The sequence below is a fragment of the Danio rerio genome, chromosome 9 (assembly GCF_049306965.1).
Source record: "Danio rerio strain Tuebingen ecotype United States chromosome 9, GRCz12tu, whole genome shotgun sequence".
NCBI classification, from domain to species: Eukaryota; Metazoa; Chordata; class Actinopteri; order Cypriniformes; family Danionidae; genus Danio; species Danio rerio.
The window spans coordinates 25,722,753-25,736,546 of record NC_133184.1 but is presented as its reverse complement, the minus strand read 5'-3'; the positions used below and the strand labels follow the sequence as shown (position 1 = coordinate 25,736,546).

The window sequence follows — 13,794 nt, the reverse complement described above, 5'->3', positions numbered from 1 at the left end:
TGCACAGTTTTGCTCCAACCCTAATCAGACACAGCTAATCCAACTGATCAAGGTATTCAAGACTACTAGATACTATTAAGCAGGTGTGAGATGGAGCTGGTTGAAGCTAAACTGTGCAGAGTTGTGGCCCTCCAGGAATTAAGTTTGAGACCACGGGCTTAGTCTCTTTGTTCATTAGGGGTCACCACAGCAGAATTAACCACCAAATCCAGAATATGTTTTCACAGCGGATACCCTTCCAGTTGCAACCCAGTACTGGGAAACATCCATACACACTCATTTACACTCATACACTACAGCCAATTAAGCTTATTCAATTCACCCATACCACATGTCTTTGGATTGTGGGGGAAACCAGAGAACCCAGAGAAAACCAACTGGACATACAAACGCCACACAGAAATGCCAATTGGCCCAGCCAGACTCGAACCAGCGACCTTCCTGCTGTGGGGCGACAGCGCTAACCACTGAGCCAACGTCAGAAAGTACAACATCTACTAACTCTAACTGTCTAGCAACACTTTATTAAGGGTGTTGGGTCTTTAATCAGTAGGTCGTGTATATGAATTAAGGCAATGGTAAGGACAGTTTGAACCTTCACTCACTACACATTGGGACACTGAGCATAACATGAAAATATCCTCATTGTCCAACAGCAAAATTAGAATTTATAAACAACAGCAAACTGATATATTTTTAAATATATATATTTAAAAGTACATTACAGATAAATAAATATATTGTTTTATGTTCTGGAAAAATGTATAAATTATTAATTGTTAATGATTGTACTGTAACCATTTAACTAATTAAATAAAAATAAAGTATTTCCAAAAATAAACAAGTCATTTGTTGTTTAAGTTGGTACACGTGATGCATATTTTGTGCTTCAGAAGCTTTCAGGAGTATAGTGAACATCAGTGCTCCCTGATTTTCACAGTACATTGGAGGAACCTAATCAGGGTGTGTACGTTTTGGTGCACTACAAGAGTTTTGTGATTGAGACAGCCCTTGATATGGCTGAACCCCCGACTGAACATTGGAGCTGACTCAGACGTACCATAAAACTTTAATGGGAATTATCTGACTGATTAACTAAAGTCCAGTAAAAGTAAATGATGATCTCCAACCTATGCCATATCAAGATATAAGAGATGGTAAGCAAACTATATATAAGCAATGTGATGGATGCAGCAGGAATGGGCAGAAATATTCAAGCGACTCTGACAAATGGCAAATATTTTTAGAAAGAAAACTGGGTCAGTGTCTGTTAAGCAGTAAGGTTTGCGTTTAGCTCCCAGTTAGCAAGGGTGAGAATTGTCCAACGGCGGTCTGAGCAGGGACAAAAAGGCAACAAGGTGTTAGGCACCAAAGGATGATTATTTCATATCCAATGGATCGAAGGCAGCTGATCCAGGCAAACAACCAAAGAATGCAGCTAAAATGAGCACGTTGATGTTGGGCATGTCAGTGGACTTTGGAGCAGTGGGTGAAGGTGGTGTAGTCAGAGTAGTCCGGTTAACTTTTACATCATCATGACATACAATTGACCAACGATGACTGTATCCCACAACTCACAAATCTGTCACTAATATCTTAGTAGCAGATATTAATTGACCCCTGAGGTGTTGCGCTGGAGAACCAACAGCACATTAGACATTGGCCTATTGGTAGTCTATTTGTAAAAAAGTTACTTCTAGTCAGCAGAATGCCAACACGACATCATGAAGAAACCAAGAAACATTTCCCAAACTTGTGCACTGGCGAAAAGTAGCAGGCAGTTGCTTACTCTGTAGATCCATGATGTTGGAGTCAGCACCATTCTCCAGCACATCTCCATCTGGGCTGGATGAGTTCTCTGTGCCATTCTTTGGTTTCTTCTGCTCTAGTTGACCTTTTAATCTCTTTACCTGAAACAAACACACAAACAACATTCTAGTAAGTACATAAGATCGGTGTGAGTCAGTGTACACTAAGTAACTGTCAGAAACACACCTGCTCTATCAAGTTCTCTCTTTCGTCAACCAGTTTCCGTAAGCGAATTTCTGGAAAGAAAAACAGGTTAAATGATGAAGGGGTAAAGTATAGTACGGTATAATATAGTATAGCATAATTTACAATAGTATAGTATAAGAGAAAACTATTTCATTTTCTTGCAGATTTGCAGCCACAAAAATCGAACCACTTTTGCGTACATTTGTACTTACATTTGTGTTGTGCTACAACTTTAATAACATATGTAATTGTCTTCTGCAATAATTAAACATTACATTGTGGTAAAAAAAAAAACTCCAAGGTTAGACAGGAAAAACTTTCACATACCAGGGGTGGGACGAGCCAAATGCATGGAGTGGGAGGAGTCAGGGCATGCAAGAGTGAAGCTATCCTATGCTGGGATGTGAAGGATGAGTATGGACAACATGCAAACACTTCAGCAACCTGAGAGGCTTCAGCCTGATGCAATCAAATCTCTGTTTACACAGTTTGTGCATTCATTTTTTTAGTCATTTACAGTTTACTTTAAGACTTTAAAGAAAAAAGTAATATTGTTTATATACGTAACTGTCTCTAAAAATTATATTTATATAATAAAAACTGATTCAGTTAGCTATGTTTTAATTATGAATGAATATTCTTCTAAACAATGATTAATCAAATTATTGATTGTTACGGCATACATAAACATTTTTCCCCATTAAGATTTACTTTCACTGATAACTAAGCATGCACTATGCAGGCCACAATGTTCACAAAACAAAATATCTTATTTGATTTCAAACATTTCACCTAAAAAATAAACTAAAAAGACAAAGTGTAACCACAAAAGCTCCAGTCAAGTTCTTACAAGGTTGGCACACAACCATATTTTTATTTACCCCATTATGAACAACAGTCCACCCTTTAAAACAACATTCAAAAGATCCAAACATCACTGCAGCATTAACAGAAAGGTGGGAATTTACCAAACAGAAATATCACTTATTACTATGAGAAAATGTTTATTCATTGCTTTGTAAAATTCAAAATAAATATGACACTTTACAGTCATTACTGCTAACATTTAATGTGCTTTATTTAGAGGGTTGAGTTTGTGTACATTCAATATTTTTGATTAGATGTAAAACATTCATATATAAAATATGTTTGATGAAACGGCAATAATGACAGCTAATTAGACTTGACTGTAAAATAACTTTGGTTTTCAAGGCTTCTCAAAAGCAATGGTCCCAAAAAAAAATCATTAAGACCTATAACAAGTGCAATGCATCGAATGGAAGGTGCTGAGAAAAGACTTTCAATTATTCATTTGTGTATTACGACATTTTACAATCTTCTTTCCCCTTGCCCTTCCCTTTCCCTTTTGCACTTTTTCTATATTCTCTGCTTTCATCTTCCTTGTTGTTCCCAGTGATTTCCTTCTCTAATTTTGGATCCCCTGAAATCACTGACGCCTGTTTTTTGTGGGGAATGGAACTACTGATCTCTTGGCCTACTTCTCTTTTCTCCTTGTCAGAGATCAGATTAACTCTTTCACTGACTGGCACATCTACTGATTCCTTCTGATGCTCCTCAAAAGTGTCTTCTTTATTTGCAGATGTATTGTGCTGCTGACTGAGAGGACTGACGTCACAATTGATCAGGCTTTGCTCTGTTAAACATCCTTCAACATCTCTTGATTGCATGTTTTCTGTGTCATGTCCATCATCTTTCTGCTCATGTGGCTTTGATTCCTGATCTGCCAGTTGTAGATGTTCATCTTCTTGAGTAAGATCCTCATCAATGACATTGCTTTGGTTTTCTTGACTGGCTTCTTGGACATTTTCTTTTAATAGAGTAACTTCCTCCTTTGGTTTGTCTAGAGATTTTTTCAGAGGGCCATCTGATGATGCTTCAAGATCTGTTTCATCAAAATCAAAAGATTCTCCTTCGTCTTCCTCAACAGCATCTTCTTGCTTGTGCACTAGACCAACCACATCTAACTCTATCAAAAGGTCATTGTGATCTTTAGGCAGTTGCCCATCAGGTGTAACCAGACCTTGGATTGATATTTCTTCCTCGACTTTTTCTACCATGGAATTTTGGTCAGAAGGTTCCACTGATTCCTGATTTGCTTCATTGGTGAACAATGGTGAACATTGGTGAACTTGGGTTTCAATGAAAGGACTATAATCAACTTTGCTTCCAGCAAACACTTCTTCTTTATGTGCTTTAAGGTTTTCTTTATCTAGTTCACCTTGTTCCTTTTCTTTGCCCACTTCTGACTGAACGCTGTCTTGAAGTTGACTGTCCATTAGCGGATCAACAGTTTGTTCCTGCATCATTAGTTCAGCTTTGTTTTCCACATTCTCCATCACATGGAAATCGAATTGAGCAGAGGCCTCTTGATCTTCAGGGTCACAAATCCTATCAACATCAACATTTTGGGCACTTGGCTCTTCATCACATTCCAGATCAACTTTCTCTTCTTTGGCATCCACCAACAAGGTCTTGTTGTTCTCAGAGGTGATGGGCCCAACTGAAGGTTCATGGCATGAAGCCTCCATTTCTGAAGACTTAAGCTCACTGCAAGTGATTGCAGGTTCTAGGGAAGAATTTGCTGAATCCTCAGCACGCTCCTCAATAATGGTTGCAGGGTCAGAGATAATATTGTTGGATGGATCATCTGCAGTGTTGGTGATACTATCATTTGAAAGATCATCTGGAGTGTTGGTGATAATATCGCTTGACAGGTCAACTGAAGTGTTTGTGATAATATCGTTTGACAGATCATCTGCAGTATCAGAAATAATATTGTTTGACAGATCATCTGCAGTATCAGAGATAATATTGTTTGACAGATCATCTGCAGTATCAGAGATAATATTGTTTGACAGATCATCTGCAGTGTTGCAGATAATATTATTTGATGGATCATCTGTGGTATTGGAGATAATATTGTTGGATGGACCTTCTGAAAGGATGTCATTGCTAGATTCAGAGCAATCAAAATTTGAGATGGTTTTAGAATTTTCTGCTGAATCAGCTTCATCTGTAACTAACTGAACGCCGTCTTGATCATCATCCACATTAGTATTTGTGGCTGCTACTTCAATACAGTCCTGTCCTTTGGTAGTTATATCACTACATGAGCTGGCTGGAAGGTCTGCATTCATTGTTGTTTCAGAAACAGCATTCGCTAAAGGTTCCTCATTGGTTCCTTCCAGAACACTTTCCACTATTTGGTTTGAATTATCCTCATTTAAAACCTCCATTGCTGTGCCACTCTCCTGCTTGTCACTTTGTTTTTGCTTTTGCTTGTTCTTCTTCTTCTTTTTCTTCTTTTTATTTGAAGCACTGGTAACTTGAGTTTTAGGAGGTTCCTCCATTTGAGATGACTCCACAGGCTCCTCTTTGCATTGTTCATCAAGTACTGCCTCATCAGGTTTATCAGTTTCATCATGCATTGTATTAGAGACAGAATCTAAAGGAGCTTCCTCTTTGATTTCCTGACTTGAGTTGACGCATTTGCTCTCTTGTTGCTCGGTCTCCAAATGTTCACCCATACAAACTTTGCGCTCCAATTCCACAGCATTATCTTTCGAATTTTCCAGTTCATGCTCCTCAGATTTGACCTCCTCATTGGGTTCTGTAGCGGTGACTTCTTTATTACCAACAGAACTTAAAGGTTCTTCAGTTCTATTTTCATGCTGTTCTACACCTGGAACCACAGAGTCCCCAAGGACACCATTGTCATTTGCCTCTAACGGTGGGTTAGTAGAACTGAACAGGGCATTTGAAGACTGCTGATTTCCTTGCACCTCATCATCCAAATATTTTTGTTCCTGGTCTTTATGCTTCAACTGATGAATGCCTGGGAGATGATTGAGGTGTCAGTAGTTAAAGCCAAAGAAATGTGTCTGTAGAAGACAATCAGTATCTTGCAAATGTTTAGAGCGAAAAGTAAAAGAAAGAAAGGTGGAGAGAAAATGAAGACTCAAGAGCAAAGTTCTTAAACCGGTCCAAATCAAATGCACTGAAGCATGACTCAAAGCAGAAAACCCCACAGTTTAGAAAAAAACCTCACAGTTCGTAGAAAAAAAAAAAAAAAAAAAAAAAAAGAAAAAAAAAAAATATATATATATATATATATATATATATATATATATATATATATATACACATACATACTTCTGATTTTAAATCAAGTCTTATGAAAATTTGCAGCATTAAAAAATTATTTGTTCAGCACAGAACTGGACAAAATGGCTTTAAAGACATGACCTACTGTAGCATTTACTTTCATTTCATTGTCAAACTGCCAAATATGTCAAGTGGAAACAGTGAAACAGCAAAATGTGGGAGATGTTAATAGGGCAGTGGAATTGTAGCAGGCTCATAGAAATGATTTTGTTAGACTTCCCTCAAGCTCCACAAAGTGCAAATGCAAAGTTGCAAAGATAAAGCAATATTAGCATGCAATGGATGAAATTAAGAAAAGTGGCTTACCTAGTACACTACTTCCCTCTCTAATTTCAGCTGATGCTGTTTGAGAATTCGGATCAGCATTTCCAACTTCATCCCCTGTTTCTCCATTGGTGACTAAATCAGGTCCAAGGACAATGCCATGTTTCTGGACAGAAAAAATGTATTAATCAAATGCTTGATTAAAGTTAAATGTAAACACACTGGGCTTTTTGTTGATGCACTAATCAAAGTCTTGTCATTTATACAGAGGCAGAGTGTTAATGAATCAGTCTTCAGTCAGATTTATAATACATTCTGAATCTTTCGATGACTATTTTTATATTAACTGAATAGCATCAAGACAAGAGACTGAATCTAGGGAAATGTCAAAATCAAATAACATGAATCTTGTTTTGTTCTTTTAGGAACTGTTGTTGAAAAGCAATTCCAGTTTTCACCACACATATCAATACCTTCAAAACATCTTTGAGCTGAACAACCTCATCTCTGAGCTCATCCCGCTCATTTCGAATGGCATCAGAGAACTCCTTCTGCCGCTCTAATGCCTGAACGGCAGCAGAAAGATTTGGCCAAGATGCAGCAAGGAGGTGAAAAAGAAGGTGAAAGCAATAAAAAAACAAGTCTGCAGATGATGAGAACAGTTTGACAAAGAACAGACAGGAATAGCAGAAAACGATTAATCTACAACTACAGGTATTTGTTGAAAGGTGAAATTATATTTTTCTCAAAAAATATATGTAGACTATTTTTTTAGAGTTGGGACCTGAGGGATCATACCCCAATTTTTTTATTCTTCCACTCAATAGTTTCCTGGAGGTCAGAAATCTCCCTAACAAAGCCATCTTGCTTGAGTCGTAATTGACGAATATCCTAGAGAAAAATATTATGCATGGAAAAACACCAAACATGAAGAAAGTAGAGACATTGTTAAGGCAGATGAGGAAAAGCCAAGCATTTGAAAGAGACAAAAGTTTAAAAAGGCACAAATGCAACAGTACTCACAGAGAGCAGTTCTTCACTCTGTTTCAGCGTCTCCTTCAATTCACTGAACTGAAACTGCAGTATACTATGAGCATGCTTCTCTCGTTCAAGATCCTAAAAAAAGGTAAACACAACTCAATGTTAAAGTTTCTTCAAGTTAAGTGCAAAATTAAAGTTTACATGAGCAAAAAGTTGAGCTTTGTTTTTTATTTATTTATTGTGGAGCAGTTTACATCGATTAATTGTTCATCACAAGACAAATAATGTGTGCTAACAAAGTAAATGGTGGTAATTTTGAAATGGACTAATAAAAAGGAAAATAAACAAATTATATTAAAAAAATTATCAAAAACAATTAAGAAATTAAATTCTATTTATATACACAAGTCAAAAGTTTGGGGTCAGTTTTATTTATTTTTTTTATATTTATCAAGACAGCATTTATTAAATGTAAATTGTTTTTTAAAAATGTATTAACATTTTAAACAACTGCATTCTTATTGTATGTAGTTTCAAATGAAATGATTACTTCAGTCATTGTTGCTTTTATTACTTTTACATCAATAATAATAATAATAATAATAATAATAATAATAATTCTTATTACTATTATTAATATAGAGTGATTTCTGGAGGATCATGTGACTGATGACTGGAGTAATGAAGCTGAAAATTCTTCTTTAAAATCACTGGAATAAATGATTAAATTAAATGATAAACTACTTTTGAACAGTTATTTTATAGTGCAAGAACATTTCACCATTTTACAATTTGTACTGTATTTTTTATAAAATAAATGCAGCCTTGGTGAGCATGAGAAGCTTATTTTAAAACATTTTTAAAATCCTACTGACCCCAAACATTTGACCGGTAGTGTAGCTATTAATTTCTTATTCACCAATACATTACAACAAACCAACTTACTATAGGGAACACTGACTGTACAGACCTTAATCTTTTCCTCCAGCTCACGCCGAGTTTCAAAGAGCATCTCCTCCAGTTCCATTAAAGAGTCTCTTAAAGTGTCCACTTCATACATCATGTTGGTCTTCTCATTGTCCAGCTGTGCATTGGACACCATGGCCTTACGGTACTTCTCCTCAACCTCCAATAGGGAATCCTTCAGGGAGTTGAACACCACATTAAAATAATCCATACCACAAGCACAAATTACAATACTCAACTATTAACCACAAACTATTTTAAACTACCTTACAAAGCATTGAATAGCAATGTGTAACAAAGATTGAAGTAAGGCAGAGAAATCAGAGTATAAGATTATGAACCTGCAAGACAAGAGTCAGATAAGAGCCAGAGCCTGCTATAATATAATCTCATCACGGTTCCGTTCAAGCATTTTTTGTTTAAATGTGTTGTTGTTCAGGTTCTAGCTTGGCTTTTGACCAGAGGTATACCTTTAGCTCTTTAAGGTTCTGCATGTGCTTTGCCTCCACATCATGAATCTGATCCTTAAGCTCATGGATCTCCTGAATGAAAAGCATGAAGAGTAAGGATGAGGAGGAAGGACAGAGACTGCAGCAGAGAAAGAGTAATGGAAGAGTAAAGTACGCCATTTTCAGATGAATGACTGCAAGCTGGAGAAAATAACAGTGAAGCAGAGAGTAGATGGTGCTTAGTCCTGCACTTGTAAACAATAAACATTTTGGTTGGCTGGTCCAAGCATGTTAGATTAGAGATAATGGCAGGTCTCATTAGGACTGAACAACAAATTTGCTTTGAAGAAGCTAAGTGATAAAAAAATGAGCCATTAATTCTTATTATATTCAATTATACAGTATACAAGTACCTATAAAACTGATTCCTTATAGTTGTAAAAAAAAACTATCTGATAAAAATTGCATTATTTGGGCAAATAGCTGCATAATAGTTAGATAGCTGAAGATTTATCGACAATAATATGCATGAGTAATGTATTCTGAAGGTTGCCAAATTGACAGTTTAAAGAGCCCATAATATGGGTTTTTGAAAATGCCCCTCCATGTAGTGTGCAACACAGCTCTAAGTGAAGTGAAATATCCAGCTAAGGCTTAAATCTGTAAGAGTACAGTGTTTAAACCTGTTGATTCATGTATAAAAGAGTCGACTCATAGTGCTTCAAACGAGTCGCCTTAATACTGAGTCATTAGGTGTTTCGCCATGACGTACGAACGAAACCAAGTTATTCACGTGCACGCGCAAACCCGGGAGATTTGAAACCTGCGGCCCCGCCCTCTGACACAGAAACCCACACACACACACAAACACACACACACACACACACACACACACACACACACACACACACACACACACACACACACACACACACACACACACACACACACACACACACACACACACACACACACACACACACACACACACACACACACACACACACACACGCCGGTCGATTGAAGTCACACTGCAGATGGATATTATTGAGTCTCTACCCAAAGATGAAACCTCAGCATAAGCCCAGCTTTAAGCAGTTGGAAACTACTGGAAACTACATGCTACAAAGAATACTTCGTTTGTTAAAGGAAGGATCAGTAAAGACATGTCAGGACATGCATCGTTTTCTTCCTCCATTTCTCAAGTGTAAGTACGTGCGATTAAAGTTGTTGCCTCGTTTACTCTAGCTTGCAAAAATGTATTTAGTTGTGATTTGTTACTTGTAACCGAGTGTACTGTATCAGGTTAACTTGCTATATTCTTATATCGTGTGCAAAGCCATGTTAAAAACGTGACGCGTGCTGCTTTGTTTACGTTCCCGTGGAGGAGTGTGATGTGTGTGTGTGCACGCGTGCGTGCGTTGCCGTCCTGAGGAGAACGAGAACGAGGGCAATATATGTGTGTGTGTGCGTGCGTGTGTGTGGGCGCCTGCAATATGTGTGTGTGTGTGTGTGTGTGTGTGTGGACGCGTGTGCGAGGACGAGGGCAAAATGTGTGTGTGTCTGTGAAAAGAGCAAAATGTGACAAGCTAGGAGATCTCCTCGCCAGTTCTTGGGAGTTTTTGCTCAATAAAATAGTTAGTCGTCTGCCGTTACAATTATCCACTGGCAGCTAAATTCCACGCCTTACACTATCGAGCGTTTATACACTCTGACGACTTCTATATTGCTGATTAGCTGCTGGCTATTCACTCTGTCTCTGGCTGAAAGCAGTTAGTGTCGACCATTCGCAGCAGACTGTCATCGGTCCAATCAGCGCAGATTAGCTTCGCGCTAAGGAGGGGTTTGGGAACAAATGAATCACTGGAAGATTCATACAGGAGTCGCTGGGATAATTAGGTAAAAATAAATGCAGATTATAAGACCATGAAAGTGTTTTTTGACCTTGCATGCATATTAGACTGTTGTCGGAGACCCTTACAACCAAAATATGACCCTATTTCATGAATAATATGGGCTCTTTAAATAGATTTGAGATGATAAAAAAAAAAAAAAATCACAGAACAGTAAACATTTATTTTAACATCTGGATGTGTGCATGTGAAAATGCAAAACTGCTAAATATTTGTCATCGCATCACATTCACTTATGAATAATATGAACTGCTTGACTAATTCATTGAAAATGTTCATTTCGAATCATAATTTTCTTAATTTCTGTCACACTTTCAGTAGCTTGCATCACGGTTTTAAATGGCAGTTAAACCTGGTCGACATGCAGTCTATAGAACTTGTAGTCTATAGAATGTCTAAATACAAATCTCCTTCAAGTGTGTGGTCTGCGTAGAGTAAACAGTGAAACATATGAGAAAATCATTTAATAAATGTCCTGACAAGAAAAAGAGATCAAAACACACCTTGATTTCCCGTATGGAGGCTTCTGTGTCGGCAGAGATGGACGTATCTCCACTCCCTCTCCGTGAGGACGTCCCACCCAGAGAGGTGAGGGTGGCGCCGGATATGGTTGATGCTCGTGAGGAGCCCTAAAAATACAGCTCATAAGCCCTTAAACGAAAACATGCTTAAATGGTGAAACATTTACATGACAAAAAGAAAAATCACAAACCTTTTCCAAGTAGTCACGCTCTAACCTGTCATCAGCCTGTAAATAAACAACAAAAAATCCTGTATTCACTAAATGTTATTTGTGCTGTCCAGCGAAGATACGCTGTCAAAACAAGCAGTTAGTAAAATCGTTTATTTATTAGATGAAAAAAAAAATCTGTTAATTTGACATTCAGAACAATTAGAAAATATATGGATAAAAACACTGATCAAAACACAACCAGCAAACAATTCTTTCATAATCCATGACCTTGGAATTATAAAGTTCGGATATGCTGGTTTATATATGTGTAATAACAATAGATGTCATTTTCTAATACATGCTGACCTAATGTTACAACAGGTATTTAAAGCAAATACATGACTTAATAAATCAAAAATATGTGACAAATATAAGTGTTTTAAATAACTGTTTGTGTTTTTTGAAAAATACTGCTTTCAATAATGCAACCTTTCAACCTTAAGAACCTGTTTTTATTTTAAAAAGGTTCTGTCTGCTTTTAAACTGTTCTGGAAATCCTCACAAAATGGAGAGAATTTTAATATTGTGCATTTAGAATGCATATTAAGTGCCAATGATTATCAATAAGATTAGTTAGGGGATGCAAAACTTTTAATCTCAATTTCTCAAAACTGCTCAAAATGAAGAATAAATTTTACAATTCCAAGGTGGTGAATTCGCAAGTTGTGACAAAAACTTAATATAAACAACTGGACATTTCCATCAAGCAAGGGCACTTCCGTGGTAGTAGTTTTCACATAAAATAAATTACCTGAAAAAGATCACTAACTGTATCACATGCAGACATCAAATCAATCCAGCATGCTACATTTTAAACCAGGGCATCGACCACAACAGATAACATGAAACCCAAGATTTGACTTTCATACCAAGGACATCCTCCCATTAACATTTGGCAAGTCAGGGATGATGATGTTGTCAAGATCTCTAGAGAGGCCACTTATACTGGCTGTGCTGCGCTTAAAACTAGCCACTGAACTGCTGCAGTCCTCCTAAAACCCACCAGATGGCGACAGTTAACATCAATGTTAGAGGAATGTCAGCTATTTATGAAGTCTCAACTGTCCAAGTTTAACAGTTGGCTTTTTGCTTGCACCCAACAAAGGAATGCACACAAACACACACACACGAACATCACCTTAAACGTCCTTTTATACATCAATAATGCTAAATGTTTACCCATGAACACAGAGGATAAATGCATATCCATGACTCAATTGACAACAATCAGTTAAAGCACACCAGAATTATGACTGTTAAAAGTAAAAGTCCCATGAATTGGATACATGCAGCTCTAACTAAATGGTTCACTGTGAGAAAGTAACTGATTGTGTTGGTCCATGATCCTCCAGGTAATCGAGATGGAGGTGCTCACCACTGGGCTTCCACACGCAGAGTTTGCCCTGGATGAAGTCCTAGAGCTGGAGCCCAGAAAGCCACTGTATTCAGACGACTACGGGAACATACACACACACACCATCAGAACATAAAGAATTGGAGAGAGAAAAGAAATGAGCAGCAAAGGCCTCATCCAAAAGGAGATTCAACCAACTCTGAGTTGATTTATCCCGAGATGGGAAACTCTGGCTTTTAGGTTTCAGAAAAGCTTATTTGAGTTAGTTAATTTAACTCTGAGGTAAACCCATGCATCCTGACAATACAAAACCATGGTCAGTGGATCTCCAATTTGATAAATCACCATTGGTATCCAAAAAAAGAGGCCTGCGTGATTTTCCCTAGTAGAACATCAACTATACAGTGACAATATTTAATAATATTTTAATATTTAATAATTAATATTTTAATATTTAATAATAATTCTGAAACAAAGTAGAAAAAATAGTTATCTGAGAATGTTGCTATATATAGTTTTCACGTTTTCACCTTTCTGAAACCGTTTTTTTATGAAAATGAATGGAGGTCTGATGCAGTCAAATCACATCTACAACCATTTGTCAATCAATCAATCAATCAATCAATCAATCAATCAATACTACCATTAGTACAATCTAATAAAGCCCACACACCAGAAAATTGTTGGTTATTTTTATGTATTTAACTCATCAAAAACTGTATGTTCATGATCCTTGAATTGCATCAACATAAATTTATAATTAAAAGCTCACACTTGTTAATGGTTATGAAACAGAATCCTCAGAAACAGGCTATAAATTTCATGCGCATTTAAGTTTAGCCCTGTCATTCTTACAGCACGAGCACTGGAGCGTCGAGAACCACCGTAGAGACTATCTTCATAAATAGAGCCCTGATGATGGACACACAACAGAAACAGCATTACTATCACACA

General features: G+C 37.1%; 1 protein-coding gene across 50 annotated transcripts in view; it reads right to left on the bottom strand.

Annotated features, from left to right (window-relative positions):
- Positions 1-13,794, bottom strand: part of lrrfip1a (leucine rich repeat (in FLII) interacting protein 1a) — a 49,479-nt gene that overhangs the window by 1,790 nt on the left and 33,895 nt on the right. For 9 of the 50 annotated variants that reach the window (XR_012385338.1, XR_012385339.1, XR_012385345.1 and 6 more), the window contains 13 exons: positions 13,696-13,752; positions 12,862-12,939; positions 12,356-12,478; positions 11,466-11,501; positions 11,257-11,382; positions 8,862-8,933; positions 8,396-8,566; positions 7,468-7,560; positions 7,243-7,335; positions 6,918-7,010; positions 6,487-6,610; positions 1,996-5,851; positions 1,790-1,910 (listed from right to left, as the gene is read on the bottom strand). Coding sequence is in view for 25 of the 50 variants with exons in the window: in XM_005167639.5 (XP_005167696.2) it covers positions 3,315-5,851; positions 6,487-6,610; positions 7,468-7,560; positions 8,396-8,566; positions 11,257-11,382; positions 11,466-11,501 (3,087 nt within the window). In the remaining 25 variants the exon portion in view is untranslated. Of the gene's footprint in view, positions 1-1,789; positions 1,911-1,995; positions 5,852-6,486; positions 6,611-6,917; positions 7,011-7,242; positions 7,336-7,467; positions 7,561-8,395; positions 8,567-8,861; positions 8,934-11,256; positions 11,383-11,465; positions 11,502-12,355; positions 12,479-12,861; positions 12,940-13,695; positions 13,753-13,794 lie in introns of those variants that run through there. The other 41 variants (XM_009304700.5, XM_073912693.1, XM_073912697.1 and 38 more) reach the window with 21 other exon arrangements.